This window comes from Erpetoichthys calabaricus, chromosome 1 (assembly GCF_900747795.2).
Source record: "Erpetoichthys calabaricus chromosome 1, fErpCal1.3, whole genome shotgun sequence".
NCBI classification, from domain to species: domain Eukaryota; kingdom Metazoa; phylum Chordata; class Cladistia; order Polypteriformes; family Polypteridae; genus Erpetoichthys; species Erpetoichthys calabaricus.
In genome coordinates, this window is record NC_041394.2 from 108679108 (window position 1) to 108705065 (window position 25958).

The window sequence follows — 25958 nt, forward strand, 5'->3', positions numbered from 1 at the left end:
ATGTACTGGAATCAGAAGATTTGTAAAATGTGCGTAAGAAATGAAATACCGGGCCGCAACGTATGGCTGATGACTTGAGTTAAGTATGTATCGCGTGTACAAATGTGCTAAACTACCCTTGAAGAAAAATGAATGCTGCAATTCCACCCAATTACGTGACAATATTACTGGGAGTGGTCCAACTGAAGATGAGGTTAACATAAATTAATGTTTACGTGCGCTTGCGGCGAGTCTCCCAAAGGTGGCGCACTGATCTTTTCCTTACAGCGCATGTCAACCGTGCACAAGAGTGAAGATTATCTATCTATCAATCTGCCTGCCCAAACAGTACAGTCCGAAAGGAACGTGTAAAGGATAGTTGGGACACCTTGTAAGTGTTTTTCCATCTGTACAATCGCGCATTTTCTGTGGAAATGTTGCAGTTTTTGGTAAGTAAACATCTATTTGGTAAATTATTACAGCCTTCTTTCTTATCCCGGAGACCCGGGGCTGTTAATGATCTGGTTTAAAAAAAAGTAAATTATTACTTTTGTCGAACAGAGACGCAAGATTATCTGCCGGCTGTTTTGTTGACCAAGAAGAGAGGTGGGCGGAGGCAAATGGGGACCGAATATGAAGAGTGTCCACTTAAATTTGTCCGGCATTCCCTGCCACACGACAGGCAAAATTGAAAGAAAGGCAGGGCGAGTGCAGTTGACAAGTACAGTATAACAAAGTGTAGATTTAACAAGTAGGCTCGCTTCTTTTCTTACGGTGACCTACATTAATGAGGTTTACATTTTATCACTCTTTAACCAGTTGGAGGGGGAAGTTGTACAGTGTAACCCATCCACGCTTGGTTATCGGTTGAAAGTTAATTGCTGAAATAGTTTAATAAAAAAAACAATAATTTACCGGTCCGCATACATTCTTAAGGGGTTACAGAAACGGTCAGCGTCATGAACGCAATGTCTAAGACCAAGAAGTTAACATTTTCACTATTTTGGAAAGAGAAGGCCCCGTTTAGTTTGCTGTTTCGGTTTGTGGAGTAGATGGCAATCATTCCATTTAAAGGCAAACCCTGGATTAATGTCACACCCTGCGCGATCTGGAAAATAAATATAAAACTGCAGCGCCGGGACTCGAACGGTGCAATTAACGATTACCAGCCTATCTGTACCTTTAGGTAATTATTGAGTTAAAAAGCGAATTCCGTGACGTCGGTAGGCTGTTGTTGGTCTTTACCAGCATGTCATCATTTTTCTAACTTATTTTTGGTTCTGTTTCACTGCAGTTTAGTTTAACCGGTCAGGTTTTCTTTTAGAACTCTTAGATTTGGTGTTAAAACAGCTCCAGAGTCATAACCGCAAATCCCGTGTGACGTTTGCATGTTGTCCATAAGTTAGTGTGGCTTTCCTTGCAAATCACAAATGTCTGTTTTTTTAAGCATATTGATTTCTCGAGATTTGCCTGCTATGACTGAGGATTTCTTACCATAATGTTGGTGTCGCGTCCATGGTTGATTACTACCCTGTATTCAGAGTATCTTTTTGACCTTGATCATGGTAAAACGTGGTTGGTAAATGGATGGTGGATGAACTTTTAATGTTTTTTTGCATGGATCATGCCATCTCCTTTGTTGTGCATGTGGTGGTTTGAAATTGAGACCAGTGTCTACAGTCTTCTAAGTCTTAAGTGTTCACTTAAGTGTCCCCCACACTGAGTTACCTTGTGAGAGTAAACTGGATTTGTTAATTTTGGTGCTCAGCCTGCTGCTGTAGAATAACTAGGAGGGCTGGTTAAAATTTACAAATGTGACCATATGGTATATCCCCGTATATAATTAAGAGAGTGCAAAATAAATAAAAAAATCCCCAAGGCTGTCATTTTGCAAAGCAGATGGTGACACGTGAGATATTTTGATCTGTAACTAATATTTATGTGAATGTTATTTTTGATTTTTTTTTACATGATTAATACATTCTTTTCTGTGGTGAGCTGCATCCTTTGTTGAAAGAACCATAACCTACACAGGATGCTATGCCATATCCTCTTCCCACATGACTTTCCTCCAACAGTCCAAAGTGTTCATAGCAGCAGTCATGTGAATATGGGGAGAATAAAAAGTATATTTGATTTGGAAATATATATGTGTAGAAATATAACAAATGTACTGTAACATTTTTGTCTTTTGGTTGAGTGCAGTTTGACATAAATTGATTTCCATCAATTTCCTTCATTTCATAAGTGACTTGATAGTCCTGTACTGACATTTATAATATATTAATTGCACTATAAATACATTTAGCAATAGTTAAAGTTATTGGTAGTACAGTCTGACTAAGCAACATAAGGTGCTCAACTGGACTTAAAAAGACAGTTTGTGTAGTATGCTGTCGGCATGAAATGTAAGTGTACATAGCAGGCACTGTAGTAAACTTTAAAATGTTGTAAATAGAAAATGTTCATTGATTAGAATTGCTTCACCTCTTCTACAAATCTACAATGGTAAATTGTCAATTCCAAACACTATATGTAGTGTTTTTGGCTAGCATATAACTGGGTAACTGTAGTTATCATTCAGTGTATCATTTTTTTTTTCTAGGTTGGATTCACTCTGGGTAATGTCGTAGGGATGTATCTTGCACAAAACTATGAGGTGAGCTGGCTGGGGTGACAGAAAAGAAATGCCTTGTGTTTGTTTTAGTGTCTAATGAGATTAACTAAATCTGATATTAACTTTTTATGTTGAGCAAAGATAATCCCAAGACCTTTGAAGGCATGTTTCACAACAGCAATGAAGAAGGATGTACCTCATCTCACACACACGGTGACATGGTGATGCAGTTTTTGGCATTGCTGCTTAAAATATCCACCATACTGGGTTTGAATCCTGCTCCAAGTTGTTCATTTAGAGTCTGCATATTTTCCCTGTATACTCTGGTTTTCCTCCTACGTGTACGTTCCCAATGAAATTCTTGTTAGCTTAACCTGTGATTTCAAATTGGCCCATTGTGGATTTGTGTCATTGAGCCCTACACTGGACTTGTGAATTGAATTGGATTAAGCAGGATTGAGAATGTTATGTATAAATATATGAAAGTGTGTGTGTGTATACATATATACATGCATATATTAGTTGTACAGTATATAACACATAGAATTTGTTTATTTAATTGCATAATACAATATTTGCATTGCCTTCAAAAATGTTTTTCTTTCTCTTGGTTTGAACTCGCTAGAATATTATTGAATACCAGGAATTTTCATGTGATTATTGGAGAGTCCGTAGCAGTTATAATTTTTAAAATACTGTATTATTGAAAAAAAGTATGATCTGAAACAGTTCAATAACATAACATAACTTATTATAAGATTATTTGTAGTTATACTTAAATTGTAACATAACTATCAAATAAATACCAGAGGAATTTTAAACTAGAAACAAATAGCAGGTATTAAAAATAGGTTAACCAACTAAACAATCCACCTCAAGAAGACCAACAAAGAAATCATAAACATGCAACCATGAAAACAAAACAAAAACCCCAGTGCATTTGATTAAAATGTTTTTGGTTGGTTGCAAATCAAGTATGACGAAAAGCTATTAAAGCAGGGAAACAGTAGGTGCAGATAAAGAATGGAAAACTTAATAACAAATGAAAATACATCTACCTTATTTAGGGGTCTAAACCAGATTAACAAAGTGCTGTATCATTTGTTTATTAATTGAGGCACAAAAAATGTTTTGGCATTGAACCGTGTGTTGGTGGAATTAAATGTCAGTGGCACAAGTTGGCTTCTTTAAGCAATCAAGTAGCCTCGGTTTTCGGTGCATAATATTCTTGTATATACCAAAATTGTTTACTTGTAGCAGAGGTGATTTTCAGGAATCAACATTTTTGAGAGATGCCTAGCCCAACCAGCTCCACTGCAAACCTTCTCATGATTTAATGAATGAAGGCGCCCACACAAAGAAACCGCTTTAGTTCAAATAGGGTTATTCAATTACATGGAAACTTTACCATGCCTACGACCTGTGAACTAAACCTGAGGTAAAGCGTGCACGCCAGGTTGTAAAGCTGCCCGGACAATGAACGAGCGCGCCCACAATGCGCTTTTGACACAGCACAGGCAATGGAGGCACGTATCCAAATGGAGGGAGCTCAACGATTAGTAATACAAACACGAGCCCGTATGGCTACGACCTGTAAACGAGCCCGTATGGATACATGTTATTGAATTAAATGGAAACTTTACCATGCCTACGACCTGTGAACTAAACCTGAGGTAAAGCGTGCACGCCAGGTTGTACAGCCGCCCGGACGCGACCGCCCACACCACCACATATACACTCCATGATATTTCATCATGCAGAAACTGATTGCCATTCTTGGATTTACGATTCGCTAGCGAATCGCGGGCTTACTTGTGATTTTATAAATTGTACTTGTTTTATAAATGTATAAAATAAATTATAAATAAATTTATAAAATAAATTATAAATAAATTTTATGCATGTGGCTTGGATATATGCATCAGATTTGAAATAAAGAGGTGCTTGATAACTCATATCCTGTATTCATGTCCACACTGCAATTTAAGACATTTTTCATAGTTTAACAAACTGTTTAAATCTGTTTTTTAGGCTTAGTAATGATGTAAAATACATTATTATAAAATGGTATTATGATCATTTTCCTGAGCCATATTATGAAAGTTAACTGTCATTATAAGTGCCATTACAGTGTTTCAAACAACATCATACAATGGTTTTCAACAAAATTCCTTGCGGTGGTATCTGGTTGCTCAAGAGCAGGGCTTCTGAACAACTCCAGCTATCAGTTCTACTGGAAAATATAAATTAGAGGAATTTTAACTTAAATGACTACAATCTGGATTACAGTGTCAACTCTGAGAGGGAATGGCTTTTTAAAAAAGCAAGATTTACCTCCTGGAATTTCCCAATCAGAGCCCAGATTTCAGAATTTCTGGAAATTCAGAAAATTTGTGGATTGACTATTAAGGAGTGTTGTACACAATAAATTCCTCCTCTAACAATCTGAATGAACTTTAACTCTTCTGCCAGCAAGATTGGGATAAAACTGCAGAATCTGAGCATGCTAAATTGACAGAGATCTCCAAACACTTAAAGCTGTCATCCAAGCAAAAGGTTCTTCAACAAATTAATAGTTAAAACACTCAGTATTTTTAATTATTTTTCATCAAATGTGACTAATTTATTTTCCACTTAAGTATTGATGGTTATAAGATCTTAATAAAGGTGAAAATGATCTGACCTAATTTCAGTCTTTATAGCAACAAAATGTGAAATATTATGAAGGGTATGTCAAATATTGATACATATTCTATATATATCTTTACAGAATATTGTGTGTTCCTACATTTCAAAATGTTAACATAAAATAAGCATAAATTATTGACATAACACGTGAATAAATATAATGCAAGTTTTCTGATTACTTACACCAATGAAGCCATGAGAAGTAGCATAGTGTGCTTACAATGCATATAAAATGATTTTACCAGTAAATGCATTTATGTTGGAAAGCAGAAAAATTAAACAGAAAAAAACATTTAAACATTAAACAGAAAAATGCTTCTGTTTGACATAAAGATGCATAAAATTAAGCAGGTTCAATACTGATTCTGGAGGTACGAGTAAAGAGAAAAAAGTTGATACAGTAGAATAGCACAGTACTTTTTGTTGCACTATATCATCAAATCACTGTGGACAAGTATCGGTCTTTTATCCTTTTGATGCCACATAGCATTGCTACAGAGATTTCTAAAATGATAACATTTGAAGTGTGCCAGCTGTGGCATTGAAAACATCATACTGATACTTTTATAATAAAATACATTGCATGTATACGTCAGATGCTAGCATTGCTGCAGAGATTCCTATGACAAATGATATGTTCATTTTCCATTTGGATTTATTTTGGTTTCTACAGTGTCACAAAGAAGAAACAGCTTAAAATGCAAGTATTATCATTTAAACTTTGGGTATCATGGTACACTCTATATCTAAACTATCTTTCCTACTCCAGCTGATACAAGAGCACATGCATGCTGATTTATACTTAATTGAGAATTCTCCACAGGCACAAACTGATGTATGCAAAGAGACCATGGATAAGCAAGAAACCTGATCTGAGCTAGAATTTTTCTGCATATTCAGATGTAATGTTCATAAGCTCCTGTGGCTGCTTTATTTGTTCTCCCCCTGTCTGGCCAAAATTAGTCTTATGAGAACTTCTCCAGAGCTTAAATTTTTATGTACTATAACTACCATTACTACTGATACTGCTGAAGTATTTGAAAAACATCTCCATAATTGAAAACAAAATACTAGGGTAAATTAATGGAAGGGTTTTTATTAGGTATAAAACATTAGCCACATTTTTTGCATAGATGAATATAGTATTTTAAGCTTAACTTTACTCAGATAATAAAGAAATAACTAATTGCAAAATGCTGCAGAATTGAATTGCAAAACATAAATAATTGAAATATTATTCCATCAAAACCCAAGTATTAGTATACCAGGATAATTCTAACCCCAATGCAACATTCTGAACCATTTTTATATTTGTTGGCTGATCTAAAAGATATGTTTCAACAAGCATAAAATTATGTCAAGATAATGGAGTGGGGGAAACCTGTGCTTAAATAATGCAGTACAATACAACAGTTATTTTTGTATAGCCAAAAAGCACACAGGGAGTGCTGCAATGGGCTTTTACCAGCCTTGCCTTTTCATATCACCACCCCAACCCCCACCCTTGACTCTCAAGAAGCCAAGGAAAAACACCCCCCAAAAAACCTCTGTAGGGAAAAAATGGAAGAAACCTTGGGAAAGGCAATTCAAAGAGAGAACCCTTTCCAGGTAGGTTGGGCATGCAGTTGGAGTCAAAAGGGGTTAAATACAATACACAGAACAGAACACAAGTAATCCTGAATACAATACAATATGCAATAGAGCTGCTTAGCACAATTTAATTGAAGCTTAATAATTATCTTGCATGTTGTAATTAGCGCTGCAACAGTGGAGACAGACATACACACACACAGACCTCCACAGCTACTGGGCACTACATGTTTGAGAAGTGTCTCTGTCTGCTATGATACCTTTCTGTCATTTTAACTATTTCATTACTATGTGATATAACATCAGCTAACAGAGTTTAGATATATAGCCCATGGACACACCGGGTGTTAAAACTCTGTGGCCGTTTCGTAATGACATGTTTGCTTTTTCAATTAGACAGTAATGTTACATTTATCTACTTATTTGTTTAGATGTGGAGTTAAAAGGTAGATGTTGAGCAGCCTGATCTGGGCTTTTACTGTTGTTTGGCAGATTTGTTGATTCGGGTATTTTGAGTACTGAAATCTGCAACTCCTGTGGCTCTTTGTTGTCAGCTCTTTTAACGGCAGTCCTTTTGATGTAGTATGACACACCGTTTACTTCATATTTTGCAGTTCATATTCTTATGAATATAGCTGCCAATTATTTCAAACTTACGTACATCGACTCCTACACTATCATAACGATGAACAACACACCACATGCAACAAAATATTGTTCACTTTTACTACTCATTCATTGTTGTCTTCAAATGCCAGTTTATAATCTGATTGTACAGAAAGGTTTTTTGCTTGCATCTGGTTGTTTACTTTTAAAACCAGTTATTTATTTTTAAAACGAGCAATGTGCTCTCTGCACATACGACACACATTTATATGTCTATTAGGTTTTTTTAGGAGACTTTGACTGTAGACGGTTCATTGTAAACATAAGCTTGCTCTCTGTCGGACCAGGTTAATGAGAGCACCTTTGACCTTTACAGTTCAAAATCTTTGCCCCTACTGTGAGCGCTGACATCATGAGGCATTGGTTTGGTTTAGAAATACGACATTCAGTGAGTTGTCTAAATGTTCCCACCCAATTTTTAGCAAAATTCACTCATTGTTTGTTTCTGTACTAGTAATATAGTTAACATTTTTACAACTCTGAAGTAGCCAGTTATCTTTAGTATGAGATACTCAATAATCATAGTACAGGTAAAATTCCGTTACAACAAATATCTTTACAACAAAATTTTCATTACAACGAAGTATTTTTATGGTCCCGACAGTTTCCCCATATGACACGAGTCTATAGAAATCTTGTTACTACGAAGTACATTCAGCAGATACTTTCATTACAACGAAGTGCCCAAAAGACCTTGAAATGCTTGAATGAATCATCCACAGAGCAGTTAGTTCTGTGGTCGCAGCTCAGTTGTGCACAACGGTCCCCAAACAGAAACATTGTAAAAAAAAAAAAAAAAAAATTTCTTTCTTCAAACTTTGCTCGTCCTGTTTTTTTATTGCTGTTTTTGTTGTCGGTGGTTTTCAGTGATACCTTTTGTTTATTGTTCATCAACACTTGAAAAACATCCATTGGAATTTAACTCATTGTCACCCTCCTAAAGAAACGGCGGACGTGAAAAAATAACAGTTCATATTAGAAGAAAAACTTAATTTTTGCAGCTCTTGATTGCGGCAAAAAGAAAAAAGATGTTGCCAGTGAATTCAGAATTTTGTCATCAACACTGTCAACTTTCTTGAAAGACCGAGCAAAAAAAGAAGAAAAATCTTGTGTTGCAAATGTATGCGAACTACTGCATTTGAAGACGTCGAAAAAGTAGTTTTTATGCGGTTCAGTGATGCACGTTCAAGAAACATTCCTATTAATGCGGCACTCATTCAAGAAAATGTGAGGTTTCTAAACTCTCTTGGGACCTCCCACAACTGGACAACATGCCGAAGTGCGATCACCGCGTCTGTGGAAGACTGTTTATATATTGCCGGGGTTACAGCAGGCTCACAGCTCTGCTCCATCTCTCCGCCAAAGCAAACTCTGCAACGACCCTGCCTGACTGCTGTGTCTGTTTATAGGAGAGTGGCAGACCCTGCTTCAATAAATAACCATGCTGCTCCTGTTTCAAGCTGAATAAAGCTGGTTTTGCTAAAGGACTGAGACTTAGTCTCGTGTTTTGGGGTGTAAGACACAGACTTATAGCGCGACCCTGATCTTTTAGGATTTGCTTCTATGGCGCCTCACTGCACTGCTGTGAGCCTGCTGTTGCCCAGCCCCGGCAATGGACAACAATCTTCCATAGATACGGCAATCATGCTTTGGGACGCACTTCAGCGTGACATTCCCGTTGGGTGGGGAGGATTGGGGTGGATTCCAAAAGAGTTCAGAAACCTCACAATATGAAGAAGAAAAGGATTTTATTCAGCTTCTGTTTGATAACTGTGCTGCCCACAACATGCTTCCGCATTTAGATAATGTTCTTGTTGAATTCCTCCCACCCAATTACACAGCAGTGCTTCAGCCATTGGGTTTGGGCATCATTCGCACCCTGAAAGTGTATTATCGCAAGGAAATGCTGAGAAAAATTCTCATCAGCACAACTTGTAGACAGGAGAAGATTAAAATTAACGCAAAAGAAGCTATTGAAGTGATTGCAAACGCCTGGATGCAAGTTAAAGAAAGCACTATAGCTACAAATACAGAATCTCACTACAATTTTCATTACAATGAAATATTTTTTACATCCCTGGAAGTTCGTTGTAACAGAATTTTACCTGTATTAATTATTGTTTTGTACATAATTTAAGCCTCATCTTATACAAGTAATGGCTGGTGACTATATTGAAAATATATGTGAACTAAAAAACACCATTGAAGCATTCATCAGTAAACTGTCTATAGTAGAACTGCAAACCGCTTAACTAACATCACTTATAAGCACAAATTAAATACAGTATGTACGCTGTTATTTATCAAAAATATTTTTTGGCATGTTCTTGGTATTAGAATTTAATTTTGATAGTTAAGGTTTAAAATAAGAAAAACAAGAATTAAAAATAAGCATAATACAAACCACAGCAAAAAAAAATGGGGTCCAACACTTTCAGTGCCTAGCCCTCTAATTCTGTGAAATTTGGTAAATTTTGTTTGATTCTAAATATATCTGCAATGGCACTGTAGCACAAGGCTTTTGTATGTTACTGTAACATGTGTACCTTTGTTTTTCCTTGTTTCTTGGTCTCTCTTAACAAGGTTTGGCACAGCCTAATCAGGGTTTAATTTAATGAAAGTATGTTAGTGTATGTGTGTGTGTATATATATTAGTGCTAGGCGGTATGACCAAAATTCTATACTGTATAATGGTATTTTTCAAAATTATACCGGTTTGCTGGCCAAAATACTAGCAACAGTGTGTGAAAACCTTGTGAAGACTTACAGAAAACGTTTGACCTCTGTCATTGCCAACAAAGGGTATATAACAAAGTATTGAGATGAACTTTTGACCAAATACTTATTTTCCACCATAATTTGCAAATAAATTCTTTAAAAATCAGACAATGTGATTTTCTGGATTTTTTTTCTCATTTTGTCTCTCATAGTTGAGGTATACATATGATGAAAATTACAGGCCTCTCTCATCTTTTTAAGTGGGTGAACTTGTACAATTGGTGGCTGACTAAATACTTTTTTGCCCCACTGTATATATAATATAAAATCCTAAGCCTAAAAGTGCAATGATTTAATGTCACGTTTTTTATAACGCTTTAAATACGGCTTATTTTAAAACCTACATATAGATAGATAGATAATTAGAAACTAAAAAATATCAAGAACTCCCGTCCAGCGAGATGAGAGTTTGTGCCAAGAGAGTTAACCACGCCCGGAGCCAGAAATAAAAGACAAAGAGATGATGACAAAGTAGAACATCGTAGAGACAAGGCAGTGAGACAAAAGGACAGCTGCTGTACAGGCTTTTAAATGTTCGAAGCGCTGCAGCAGCCAGCTACAAAGTGGCTGGCGCGTAGTACAGGCCGGGGGGGTTGGCGAGCAAAGCGAGCAGATCAGGGATTAACCCCCTAGTAATATCTTAGAGAAAACTTGCCTACATTTCCATGGGGGCTTTTACTTAATCAGGAATGTTAAAAGTAAGGATATAATTCAAAACCTTGACTATCTGACTAAAAAAAACAGTGGTATTCTCCTTTATTGTCAAAGAAGTAAGCACTCTCTAATATAAAAAATGTAATTAACTCATCTTAATTTGTGTATGACCTTTATATATATATATATATATATATATATGTGTGTGTGTGCATTCATAAGATTTTATTTCTTACCATGTAGAAAATGTTAGTTTTTATTATTACAGTTTTTCAACCTGTGAAAATATTTCACTATCAAGTAACTGTTTTGTATCATGCTTTGTAACTTTTTTCTTTCTTAACACAGGTTCCAAATATTGCCAAGAAGATAGAAGATATCAAAAGAGACGTAGAAGCCAAGAAGAAACCGCCAAGTTCCTGATTAAAAAATACACTTCTCCAAGGAGGCTTAGTCAGATATGTATGGATAATTTAAAAACAGTATATATTTGTATGCATATGTTCTTAGTTTAAATTAGTGGAATGGTGCCCTGAGCTGAATGCAATGTTTCTTGTAGTGAGAAAAATATCAATATTGAGAGACTGTGCATTAACTGTACAAAGAAGGTATGATTATTTGATAATAACTTAACTAAATGCCACAGCAGCCTTTGCCTTTGCTGGCAGTATTTTTGTGTACCCCAAATTTCTTGTCTTTACAAGCAAATCATGGACATATCATTACTCTGTTTTGCTGGAACTGTAAAGTATGTTGTGGCATAGGCCTGACAAAGCACAAATCAAATGCATTCCTTGTCAAGGTTATTGAAATGATTTGTATTTATAAAGTTTTTTTTTTTTTCCAAATGTATCCCTTGTATACACAAGAATAAAAACTGAAAATGCTTGACTTTATTTGACTAATTCATTCTAGATAAAAATTAAGTACATTGTTTTCCAGTTCAGTTGCTACAAAAAGTTGTGTCTGGCCTTGAGGATGTGGATGCTACTACTACAATTGCTGCTTACTCCAGTAACGACAGACTCCTAACGGGGGCACTATGTAATAGATTTTAGAGATATTGTTCTGAATGTGTGAATATAAGTGCTCCAATGAAATAATGAATCAGGAGTTATGGATATTGATCTGATTCTTGTCGTCTGGTCAGTTCTTTCATAGTGAACCACATCCTTCTGTGATTTATAAATGAAGACCCACAGTACTTGCTTATATTTAATTTGCTAGTTGTCAACACAGGCTGGGGAAATGATTTCATCAGGGCTATAAATGGGTTGAGATATGAATTTAAGTGGTAGCCATACAGATTACAGTCCACGGGCTTAACAATGAGGGCACACTGCGTATTGTGCACCTCTGTGGTTTTCAGATTTACCCTGGGATCCCATGTGGGTCCTGATTTCTACATACAAAAAAGCACAGCAGTGTGATTTTTTTTTTTTTTTTTTTAAATCCACTCATAAAACATTTAGAAATGTTCCTAATAATAACAACTAACAACAAGCTGAGCAGACAACTACTTCAGCTATCTCACCTACTGACATGTTCATTATTAAATAATGGAATAAATAATGAATACTCAGAAAGGCAGAATGAAAATCATGAAACTGATGAAAATCTTAAAAGTCACATTTAAAGAACACAAAGTTATTCCATTATAACACGTACATTCTAATAAAAATTTACCAGACTTCATTTTGTAATTACTACATTACATTCGTTCCAAGACATTGAACCTGGGAAATCACAGGTGGCGCAGTGGTAGTGCTGCTGCTTTGCAGTAAGAAGACTGTGGAAGATTGTGGGTTCGCTTCCTGGTTCCTCCCTGTGTGGATAGCGCTTTGAGTACTGAGAAAAGCGCTATATAAATGTAATGAATTATTATTATTTATTATTATAACAGGGTGCTTTATTAGGCCAAGAGTCTAATTAAAAACAAAAGTTGGTTGAAACAAAAACCTGCAGCAACAGAGGATTCCCAGGACTGAGCTTGAGAAACACTGGTGTTGCCTATGCAGCCCTAAATAAAAACAAACCAATTCTAAGTTCCACTAGGTAAATATAAATAAAACAACAAAACTGGGAAGGGCACATCTTAATGTGTGTGGCAGTCACAAAGTAGTACCTAAATATTTTACTGTTCGGTCATATGAAAAACTTAAGTACACTCCATGACATATTTTTTCTTTTGATGTTGATGTGGACATATTAAGATTTGATCTTCAATTAAACAGTATCTACTGTAGATAAAGGTGATATAACAAACATTATGTCACAATTAAAATTTGTAGTCTAATATATAATTTTTAAAATGAAATGGTAATTTAGCATGTGGAAAAACTAAGTAGACCCCTAAATTTATCACTACCTCAAATACTTAAAATTAAAATCTGGTTCACCAGATCAAGTGCAAATGATTAGAACATCATTCGAGAAGATCTTTGAGGAACTTGTCTTATTTAAAATTAAAACTAAGCCATTTGCTTTGTTTGCTCTTTGTTATTGAAGTGTGTGTTATCACAGTGTCTAGATCGAAAGAATGTTAGATTTTCTTTGTCTGGAGAAGAATTTAAAAAATATCTCCAAACAATTGGAAATTAACAATTCTACTGTCCAAGGAGATCATCTATTTCAAATAATTGCCAATGTATTCAGGCTAGGCTTCCTCAGAATATTCATTCAAGAGCACAATGCAAGATGCCAAAAGAAGTTTCTAAGAACCTCAGAATTTCATCATAGCTGTTGCCACTGTTGATGTAAAAGTGCACTAGTGTACAATTACAAACAGGCTAGAACAATGTGCTCTGGACAGGGGAGGAAAAGCCATGTTGGTGAAAACCACTGAAAGTATTTGACTAGAAGAACCTGATACCAACCACAAAGCTTGGTGATGGAAATGTTATGGTTTGGCGTTGCTTTGCTGAATTGGGGTTTGGGCAGCTTACCATCATAGAATCCACTATGAATTCTTTATTATACCTGAGTGTGCTTGAGGATAATGTGAGAATATCTGTCAGAAAATTGAAGCTGACCTGAAAGATGGTTTTGCAACATGTCAATGACCCTAAACATACCTGTAAATCCACCAAGGAATCACTGAAAAATGAGAAATGGAGAGTGTTGGAATGATCAAGTCAAAGTCAGGATATGGTCCTATCAAAATACTGTGAGGGGATTTAAATAGGTAAAATAACACACAACTTCAGGAATTCTGCATGATGGAATGGGAAAAACTTTATCCCAGCTGATGCCAGAGACTGAGAAACACTTCTAGGAAATGCCTACTTGAGGTTTTCGAGGCTGTCAGAGCCAAGGATGTACTTAATTTTCTCACAGAAGGAAATTACATATCTCTTCATTTTTCATTGAATTAATTATTGCAAAGACACATTTATCTAAAGATACTGACCAATCTTGATATGTCCACATAATTTAAAAAAGGAAAAAAAAACCCAGTAAATTTAGAAAAAAAGCAGGAAATGCAATAAACACAGATATTGGCTGCTTATTCAGTAATTGTCTTTATATATTAATAAATTCAATTATATATTTAAAGTTACAGCAAGTCTAAAACTTTTTTATGAAAATTTAAAAAAAAGTTAAATAATACCGTCAATGGTGCTGAATAAACTGATAGGGGAACTCTGAATCATGAAGTAGAAATAAACAAATAAGGAGATAATAAAGGACATGTGCTCAGCTTCTATAAACAGTTGCAATTGTAATCTAATGCTGCAACTAAAAATACTTTAAAAAGTTGTAATTGAAAGGAGTTCCATCTGATTTGCCTTGGTGTGTATCTGCCAAAGGAAAAAGTGAAATTCTGCAGTAAGGTATTGAGTGCCCTTAATTTTGCATGAGTTTTCCTTATTTTCAACCTACAATTACTGTATAGCTTTTCTCAAGTGCTTTGGACCAGCTCCCTAATGACACTTTAGGTTGTCAAAACAACATGTTAGTTATTTGTGCACAACAGAACCACGCTTACCATATTTTTTACAAACTGCAAATACTTTAGAACATAAGAAAAATGACAAGTACAGTTGTCCAGAATTGTAACTGTTACCAGTTGTATTTGTCTTTGTGTTCAACATAAGTTTTGTTGCTTCTCAGCTAAATACTTTCACACTTAAAAACATGTCAGAATTCTCTCATTGTGTATCATCAAATGCACAAAAGCCCATCCAGTTGTCAAACTCTGTCAATTACATGTTTCAATAACTGCAGTGACATGGAGTTATTGTAATGCCTCCTAATGTAAAAAATTGGTTCTAAGGTGAAACCTGAATCTTTCTAATGAAGAAGAAGGTCCTACATCCTGGACCACCCAATGGCACTTGCTGTCAAGTTAGCTCAAAAGTGGGATTCGTGAGTACGAGTACTGTAAGCATGTACGGTGGTGGACAAAACCTTCTGCTGTTGAAATCAGCGCCCGAATGCCTGAATAGTATTTAGTTTGATACACAATAACTAGAACAATAACAGTAGGCATCTAATGTGAGTGGAATAATGTACAGTATAACAGCATTGTTTGGAATTAAGATTAAGGAGCAATTTCCAGAATTCACTGTCACACTGACAAAACTTCAAAATATTTTTACCGTCATGGTTCTACATAATGTGAAAGGAACTTATCATTTTGGTGCAATTACTCTCTGTTGCAATAATTTAATTCTGAAGTACGAATTGAATTAAGAGTTTCAGGTAAAAAAATTACTTTTGCTGGCGAAGTATGGTGTTGTGCCATAATATATACGACAAATGTACCTGGAGCTATGAGAATGATAACAGGCTTTCAAGAAATGAGCTTAGCCAGCTGCGAAAACTGTAACTGCAGCACCTAGCTGGCCGTTTTAAAATACTGTAATTACAGCAGCGCATTTACCTTGAAGCGGCAGCTTGGCACTTCTCGAAGTGTCTGGCAGAGGGCGTCGTGCCATCTCAGTTGAAGTCGCCGCGTAGCAAAAAGCTTCCGGTATTGAGTGACCCCCATTTAAATGACTCCGGAAGCAAAAGTTCTGTCAGCGATAACCTTTCTTTCACTTTGTGTGAAGCTAGCCAGGTAAGTTTCAGCAGTTTAGAAGTCTAGTAAAGTGTGATGATTTGATAATCGGGGAAAACGCAGTTGCCTTTCGAGAGTGAATCTGAGTATGTCGACTTATTTTTGCAAGTGTATTTCCTATAACTTGATAGTTTTGTCTGAAATGTCCATTGATGTGTAAATAAAGGTTCGAAACCATCTTATTTCATTTATATTAATGTGAACGATACCATAATGTAAAGTACAAACCACGTGATATCACATTGCATGGCAAGATTTATGATGTGAAGAGCGTCTTAGGAACTAAAGTAAAACGTAGAACTGTTTAGCGATTTAACAGAAGACAGGGCTCTCAACATCACGCACAAAACTATCATTCAGAGGCTGGTAGGTGTGGAATAGGGCAGCGGGAAACGCAGGTGACTGAGAAATGAGATAACAATATTTTTTGAATTACAGTAAATTATAGATTTAAATGTTGGGGGAAGGACAATTAAAGTTAGGTTTAGGATAAACGAAAAAAAGGAGATTAACGCTGGTTTCTTTCATAAACAGAAGCAATAGATTTTCTGCATTGTGTTATTAGACACGTATGAGGCACCTAAAATAATCCTCTGCTTGCGCCCTATGATGGACTGACATTTTTTGCAGTGTTCACTCCTTCCATGCACCTGTTGCTTCCAGAATAGGTTCTTGGCCAGATATCAATTGCAATGCAAATGCATTTGTTAAATCGCACATATTTTATTAAAAATAAAGCGTAGAGTTGTAAGTAGTTATTTTCAAGAAGCCATGCAGATCGTTTTAGAAAACATTGATATAGGAGTGCATTTAACTTCTTTGTTGAGTGCTGTTTGACAGCACAGTGATTTAAAGATTAGTTTTGCTGCCTCAGAGCTCCAAAGTCTTGGCCCTGGCACTTTTGTGGGTGTGTCCAGAGGATACTACTCCAATACCCCAGCAAATGATTAAGTGTGTCCTGCCACTGACTGGCATCTTCTGATTTGGCACTTGCTTTGTGGCCGATACTACTGGGACAGATACTCTCAACTCCCTTTTACTAGAATATGTGGGTATGAATGAGTGCGTGAATTATTATAGGCTGAATTTTAGAAATCAGCATTAGCACCTTTTCTGATCTTAATCATAGTCTTGTAACTTTTCAAATATTTTACCTTGTTCAGTTATGCCCAAAGTACAATGTATATATATTAGTGAAGAAGTACAACAAAGATCTTAATTTTGGTAGTATGTATTTATGATTTTAATATAGCACCAACAATATTTGGTTTTAGTTCTGCTCCTAAGAAAGCAATGACAGAAAATTTGCGATCAGTATATTGTAACATGGTCAAATATATTTTCTGTTTAAATATAATCTCTCTCTCTTTATTTATTTATATATATATATATATATATATATATATATATATATATATATATATATATATATATATATATAAATAAATAAATAAAAAAAAAATCCTAAGCCTAAAAGTGCAACAGTGACGTTTTTATGTCACACTTTACATCAGGCTTATTTTAAAACCTACATATATATGTTTGGTATCATTCTTTTCAGAATTTATCGAACTTTAATGTAATGTTGTTAGATTTTCAGATTCTTATTCCGTTTTTAAACTATAAACTAAAAAATATCAAGAACTCACATCTCGCGAGACGGGATTTTGTGCCAAAAGATTCAACCACTCCCAGGGCCAGAAATAAAAGTCAAAGAGTAGGACAGGTGCTGTACCGGCATTTAAATGTTCAAAGTGCATTGCGAGATGCAGATCATGCGGCACGGCAGCAAATAATCGAGCTAAGAAGAGGTAAAAAAACTATTTGTTTCCCATTGTATCACCGTTTCAGAGGAGCGACCGCGTCTCCTTGGGGTGCGTTCAGCCCCCCTCTTCAACGTGAGCGGCAGAGACGCGAAGTGGCTGGCGAGTGAAGCGAGCAGGGGGGAACCCCCTAGTGTTTCTGTAAATTTATTTTATGGTGTAAGGGGGAATGGTTTGTATTAGGATTGGTGCCATGAATGGTAAGGTTATTTTTCTCACGACGGAAACATTTTAGGCTACTTGGACATTCAAAAGAGAAAGGTTAAGGTAAGATAATGTTGTGATTCTGAAATACTGAGTATTCTGAGTAGGGATATCAGGGTAATTAATGGGCTTTATTTTGGCAGTTCTGGGTCATTCAATTTAAAATACAACAGAGTTTCCTTTACATAGAAGAAACATTGTTTTGTTTCTCCTTGTATGGCCATATTCTAAATTGGGAGTGTTACAATATTAAGTCACTTAGACACAAGATGGCTAATTACCAACATAATGGTAAAGTGTGTGCCAAAGGTAGTCTTACAGGACTGGAAATAGAGAGTGAAATCAGAAATAATCCTTCACTTTCTACACAACTTAACGTGTTGTAGATTTAATTTTAAATAGAAAAATGTACCTGTTTTGCCAGTCAGTGGCCAAGCCTGTATTCATGGTGGATAAAACAACTATAGATAGATAACAATGCCTGAAAAGTCTCCCAAAAACACCTCTGTTAAAAATATAAATATGCGTCTTGTTTGCAGAGAACACATTAGGAGCATGTGTTAAAAATAAATGCAACCTCTTGTGATGAAAGAGAAATATCCTATAAAACATACTGTTCTTTAACAATCAAAAGCTAGTGTTGATCAGCAAAATTTTCTGAAGCATTTTTTGCTGCAAATAGGCTGTGTTCACCAGTGACGTACGTTCGCTATGCAGCTAGCTTGCACAAACTTTTTTCCCCCAGTGCCACATGATGCTTTGGAAGACCAGTGTGACATCACAGAACTGTAGGTCATCTGAAGCACAGAACTTTCACTCGTACATACTGTAAGCATACTTCACCTCACATTTTACATTGCTGTCCGATCTACTTCGTGCAAGTGTGACATCACAATTTTATCAGTTCTCTTGCCCGAGTTGTGTCCCACATGCATTTATAAACTCTTTTATCATTTGCGGGGTACGCTACCCATAATGAGAATATTATAAAAAAATGTCTTTGCTCTGCATAGATCCATTACAGTAATCCCTCGCTATATCGCGCTTCGTCTTTCGCGGATTTTATATGTAAGCATATTTAAATATATATCGCAGATTTTTTGCTGGTTCGCGGATTTCTGCGGACGATGGGTCTTTTAATTTCTGGTACATGCTTCCTCAGTTGGTTTGCCCAGTTGATTTCATACAAGGGACGCTATTGGCAGATGGCTGAGAAGCTACCCAATCAGAGCATGTATTACGTATTAAATAAAACTCCTCAAATATATTGTGAGCACAGGGGCTGTTCGTACCCCTAGAAGATACGGCCACTCCTCAAAAAACACTGAAAGATTACCTTCACATTGCTCTCTTCCTTGCTGGGCTTAAATGTCCGGTGGTGCTTCACATACTTAAAAGCCAAACAGCCCTATTGATTTCTGATTGTTTGCTTTTTTCTGTCTATCTCTCTGACATTATCTGCTCCTGACGCGCACTCCTTTGAAGAGGAAGATATGTTTGCATTCTTTTAATTGTGAGACGGAACTGTCATCTCTGTCTTGTTATGGAGCACAGTTTAAACTTTTGAAAAAGAGACAAATGTTTGTTTGCAGTGTTTGAATAAAGTTCCTGTCTCTCTACAACCTCCTGTGTTTCTGTGCAAATCTGTGACCCAAGCATGACAATATAAAAATAACCATATAAACATATGGTTTCTACTTCGCGGATTTTCACCTTTCAATGGGGGAGGTCTGGAACACAACCCCCGCGATAGAGGAGGGATTACTGTATATGTTGTCTCTTCTCTGCTGTGTTAAGCATGCTGCACTCCTCACTATGTTTTGCAGATCAGGTGCTGACAGGAATAGCCCCTGGTGTATACTTCCTGATCTCTTGTATCACAGGCTCTGCCGGTACTTAGAATCTCAGATAAATTCCAGAACATAGCAGTACAAATTGGTCTTTGAGTCCAAGCGGCCAGAGCTTGGCCTCCTGCCTATCACACATCAGCTCCATACAAAGGAGACAGGCACAAGCCAAATGCATAGCCACACAGGGCAGAGGCTGTAAAAACAAACCTCCCAGAGTCAGAAAACACAAGACCCTGTTAAAAAACATAATGAAAGATTACAATTTACAACACATTTTTATATTCTTGATGGAAGAAAAAAGTGCAAAGCATCTGTACAGATAGATCAGAAACAAAAAAGTTATTCCACCTGCATGGATACATGTGTGGCATCCAGTCAGTGCCATGAAGATTGGAACTCTGTGAGTGCAATGATAATTTCTTTTGTACTTACTGCTAGTTTGCTCCATTTGCTATATTTTGTTTTTAGCTATTGTTCCATCTGTGTCTTTTGTTCCTAGAGGCATGGTGTCATGCCTCACAGCTCAGCCACATTTTTGGCCACAATAATTGGTCCAGTGTAGTTGGCAGTTGCTTCCCTATCTGTCAAGGACTTTTAAAAGACCATTGCACCATTAAAATCCACTAAAAGTATTTCAGTTCCTTCTCTCCACTGACTTCAATGCATCTTGTAGAGTTTTGGAAAGTTTCAGAACATTTTCATGATTTTGATAAACTCAGTGGTGTTCACTAACCATTATCAAAAACATCACTAGGCTAGTGCTAAAAGTGAACAATTCATTATTTACGGTTATAATACAGTTGGAGTATATGTGATGTTGAAAGAATTGTCAGCAATATCCATGAAAAGGTATACTTTTGTAATGTGAATTAAAGCTGAATGGTGTGCTGTCATCCCCAGTCAAAGGAAGGTGAAGAAAACTCCCATTAGGCAAAGTCTTTATGCTGTTGATAATGTAGAGAGATAGGAATTGCAGATTTCTTAGTCAAAACAGTAAATGTGTCTAATATCTGTAATACTAGCAGAACCATGGATGAGGTTGTACAGCATTCAGTTTCTGAGTGCACGTCTAAACAAATAACTAAAGTAAGTTAACATTATTGTCTCCTAGTAAATTGCCAAACATGCCCCAGCAAAATATATCTAGACCACTGCACTGAATCAGACGTTACTCTTAAGACATCCAGTTTGAAATGTTAATGGTGCCGTAACAAATTTAATACATTTTGGGAGTCATCAAGATGTTGCTTCGCTTGTGTTTTCGGCTGTACCCCAAGTGTTTACAGTGCACAGACCACAGGAAATTGGGAGTGGGATTTTATAAACAACCACCTGGAACATAGCCTTTTCAGCAGTGGATTTCATTGCTATCCACTAACGTGATTTTCTCATGTTGTCCCCAGATGTGTCTTCTTGTTCACGTCTGGCCCTGCAAATCTATTTGCTTGGTTTGAAATATAAGTAAAGACAAAGTCCTCAATAGCACTTACAGCCTTGAGACAAAACTGTCATTCAGAGGCTCATAATTGTAGCATTAAGTAAAGATCAAGCGCACCTAAGGTAGCTTACCAACTACTCCCTCCATATGCATTTTAATAGTATGTAAATTGAGAAGTGGGGTTTTGCTTCTGCCAAGGAGAGATGGAAGGGCTTGTGGATATTGGGGAATGGAGAATAAGGCTTTAATGGGAATTGATTTTAAACCAAAACATATGTTAATAGTATGGATGTTTGGTCCAATGTTATGGAGGGATGAGGGTTTCGGTTAAGAGATGGAAATGGAAAATGACTGTGTTTGTTATATGATAAAATAGTATTGTTCTGGATTGTAGTTTGTAATAAATAAAAACTTACTTTTACAAAAAAAGAGAGAGCCTGAAGACTGCTATAAGTCTGCTGACCTGACATTAAAAGAATGCATTGTAGGTGGGTATTCTCTCAGATCAGATGTGACAGAGCATCTCCTGTCTGATGTTAAACAGAATTAGATAGCAGAAATCTCCTAGACAGTCATTGTAGAGGCAAATAGGAAGGTATCCCTTCAACACTATTTGTTGTATGCACGAGGTACATCCATAACGTGAATGTTAGGCCATTGTCAAATTTTGAGGATAGCCTTTTCCATTAAGATTTTGTAATGGAAAGAGGCCTTGATGGACAACTATACTGTACTAGCCCACCATTTCTGCTCAAACCTGTTTGGGCCAGTTTAGAGTCATGAGGGCTGAGAGCCTATCATTACAGCTCTGAAAGGAAAGTAAGATTCATCCAAGGTATACAGTATACATGGGAGGGGTCTGAGACTCCTAATTAAACCTTTGGACACATTGGAAGTTACAAATCAAAATATATGTGTGTGTGTGTGGAGGGGTCTCATAAATAATGCAGTGCACATTACAGAATTTATGAGAAAATATACTCAAATACAATTCCTGAATAAGGTCATTGTTAGCATGCTTTACCCTCAAAAAGACATGCTTCTGTCTAGTGTGCTCTTAACGGACTACTGCTGTTCTGTGGCAGGATGGCCAGATGGTTCTTGGCACACAATTACTGTAAACAAAACAGTTTAAAATTTCAGCTCATGAAATTACATTATTAGTTAGCCTAACCTCAGTTGGAAAAACGAAAAGAAAAAAAGATCTGTGCTGATAAGAACACTCAAGCAGAACAATGAAAATGCCCCGATTGTAAAAATTCAGGTGAACGTTTCATAGCTGTTGAAGTGAGAATCACCACTACTACAGCAAGTGAGCAAGTTATAAAAGTGCATTTCTGTCATAAAAAGTAGCGGTTCCCCCAATACTGGTTCAAAAGTACAAGTTGGTATGGCGTTTGATTGCCAGCTGCATATCTGTGTATCATGTGGTTTGCCTACTTAGGATATGGATACCCTAATTTATTGCATTCTCCATAGCTCATTTACTAAATAGTCCAAAGTACCATGGTTAAATGTCAGTGTCCCAGCCAACACTGCAGAACTAATAAGATTTCATAATTCACATGGGTTTTTTGCATACATGATTTCACTCTGGATTGGGTGCTATTCCATCATAGTATACTACTGTCACACTCGCTCATAAGTCACCAGTCTTTGGGGTGTGTTGGAACTGTGATACCTGGAGCATACTCCATGCACACCTGGGAAGAGTATGAAGACTCCACACTGAAGGCATTCAGGAGTGTGTTTATGAGGCAGCATTGGTGACCACTGTGCCACCATGCCATCTGGATCTAACATGTTATTGCAATAATTAGATTTTTGATGTATTTATAGTGAGAATACAGCAAACCTGCAATGTCTGCTCCATCGGCAGGACAGAGGCGTGCATGCTGGGGAGCAAGAGATGAATTTTGGCACTGTCTGGATGAAAACCAAGGGAATGCAGGTAGCTGCCAGCAACTAAGGAAGCAGTTTGAGAGCAACTGTCCAGCACAGTGGGTAGGTGTCAACATGCATTTATGGAAGGATATCCTGATGCAAAACATGTATCTGCCAATTAGGTTAAATTTTCAGTATTCTAATTAAAAACAGGGAATCCAAATTAATTCTGTTTCATGGTATTCTTTTTAAACATATTGGGTAGTTGGATATTTTGTTGATTCTAAGCATATTAGATAGACATTTGTGCCTACCCATGCTAGTGGTGCTATTTGTAAAGCTATCCTAAGAGAATACTCCACCCAAAAATTCTATATATTTTTATCTGTTACTTACCCCGTTTGTTTGTAGTGATAGCAGCAATTTTTTTTTCTTTTCACAAAAAAACAGATAACACAGTTTTTAACATAACAGGCTTTTGTGGGTAACAGCACTTAAGAAATAGCAAACAATATCAAAGTGTCTATGAAAAAAAATCTGTTTACTTAAGTCGCATAATCCATATATCAGATACCCGGTCATATGCTCCCAATGTCCCAAGCACTCCCCAGCAGGATTATTTCTGGAAGTGGTTAATTCAACAATATTTTTAAGCTGAAAGACATGTGTTTGGGATGTTCACCATAAAGACAGTCATTCCCATCAAGCAGTCCAAGAAACTTTCCACTGTTGTCATAGCAAACAGTGGGCACATTCATGCTGGGGTCTAATCAATGACCAGGCTAAAAGAATAATCGAGATTATTAAGAGACAGATGCTGACTGACCAGCAATTAATTGGTTTTGGCCAGGAATTATACTGTTCATTGCACATAAGATGAACTTTGAAGAGAATGTTTTGTTAAATACAGAGGCAACTTTTTAAAACACATTGAAGATTAAGATTAAGGTATAATGAACATTAAGATTACATTTGTAAACATCCAAGTTTTGAATGACAGAGCATGCAATGAGCAGGTAGTGGGCCTGGTTTGATTGAAAACATTATTTAATTGACACCATATTTTAGCATGTTTAATGTTTTATTTTTTCAACTAATCTACAATTCCAGTAGAAAATTTTCCATAATATAAACCTTTCTGTAAGTTAGCATTCCATAATATAACATTTCAAATTAAATAGATTATAAAACATTCAGAATTCCAAACTATCAGTAATATATTGTTGAAAGATTATCTACACTTTATTTTGTAATAAATATAGATCAAATTAATTTACACTATTCAAAAATTCATATGCTGATCCACATTTAAGATTTAGCTGCAAATTGCTTCTTAAAATAAATTGTTAATTCCACTACCAGTTCTTTAGTCTTCTGAAATGAAGATGCTAGCACAGAATCACAGTGCATGGGAGATTTTATTTTTGTTAATTATAGAATTGAACCTTAGATACTAATTTTGGCGATGAGCACATGCTTCACTGTTACAGTGTATGTCTCAGCCAGATATTCTTTATTTAGAAACAAACACATTAGTCATAGCAAGAAATTAATCTGAAGCAAATCTGTAAAATATAGAACATTTGTACTAATCTGCTGTAGACCACTGCAGCATGGTGCTTGTTTTCATACAGAAATGTTTAAAATCATATTGCTGTTACCTGTTTCAAACTGGTAGGCTGCGGATTACCCAAAAAAGCAAATATAACCTAATGTATTCATTTGCTTTTTCTTTCTTAAAAACGGAAATATGAATATTTACAAGTATAAATACAAGTTAGGTTATATCACTTGTACTGAAAATGTGTCCTTGTTTATACACAGGTAAAATACTTTGATAGAAGAAGAGACTATATAAAATACAAAGAGAAGATGGAGGCTGAAGGATTTGAACCATTGAAAGAGCCACAGAAATCATAGTGAAAGCAACCATCACTGAAGATAAAAATGACTTTGTTAATAATTTGCAGTTGGATAGTTCCTGCCCCAAAGATGCTGCTTCAGTTATTGTGACATCCAGTTTTATCTGTGATGTATCATGGTTAAGAAAGTAAGGAGGAGAACTGGAAACAGTTCACTGTAGGAGGCAGTTTCAAAGACATTTGGTTTTTGGTGTAACATATTTAGGCATTTTTTGGCTTAAATTAAATGTATGATAATTCAACGATTAAAGGATTTTCCAAGAGAAAACCCATAGAAATATGTACAGTTTTTATTTGGATTAATTGTCTAACTTGAAAGCTATGTAATATTTAAGTGTTATGAGTTAAAGTGGCATATCTACAAGAAAGAGTACTATTATTATTACTATGTTAAATATGCAAATAATGTTTTTAATAGTTTATAAAATATGTGGGCCCTGCATTTTATTATTTACCTTTAATAAATATTTTTCTATATTACAGTAAACAGAAACACTGAACATATAGGAATATGTTTTTGCTTTTGGTGATTGGAGAAGCTTGTCACATTATTGAAATTTAAAATTGTTGTATGAACAATATTTTTTTCACTGCTGCATATTACATAGTGATAATGGTCTCATGGTGGATTAGTCATGAAGTGCTTAACAGCAAGGCTGTATGATCATATTCTTTTCAATTAGCATGTGTATTATGCATATACAGGTTTCAACCTGTTCTAGGATTTGAATGAAAACAAATTGTATTTACTATTTCAGGTCTATCTGTGTTACTTTGTATTGCAATGGGATTCTGAGTAAATA

At 36.0% G+C, this 25958-nt stretch overlaps 2 protein-coding genes across 2 annotated transcripts; both read left to right on the plus strand.

Moving 5' to 3' along the window:
- Window positions 1-249: 249 nt before the first annotated feature.
- Window positions 250-11868, plus strand: stmp1 (short transmembrane mitochondrial protein 1). The gene is made up of 3 exons (XM_028805128.2): window positions 250-428; window positions 2585-2638; window positions 11321-11868. Exons 1-3 carry the CDS (start codon window positions 414-416, stop codon window positions 11393-11395), a joined length of 144 nt encoding a protein of 47 aa, XP_028660961.1. The 5' UTR covers window positions 250-413; the 3' UTR covers window positions 11396-11868.
- Window positions 11869-15896: 4028 nt separating this feature from the next.
- On the plus strand, window positions 15897-25620 carry LOC114654545 (cytochrome c oxidase assembly factor 6 homolog). The gene is made up of 3 exons (XM_028805161.2): window positions 15897-16034; window positions 23189-23353; window positions 25058-25620. The coding sequence occupies exons 2-3, from the start codon at window positions 23210-23212 to the stop codon at window positions 25151-25153; spliced, it is 240 nt and encodes a 79-aa protein (XP_028660994.1). The 5' UTR covers window positions 15897-16034; window positions 23189-23209; the 3' UTR covers window positions 25154-25620.
- Window positions 25621-25958: the final 338 nt, after the last annotated feature.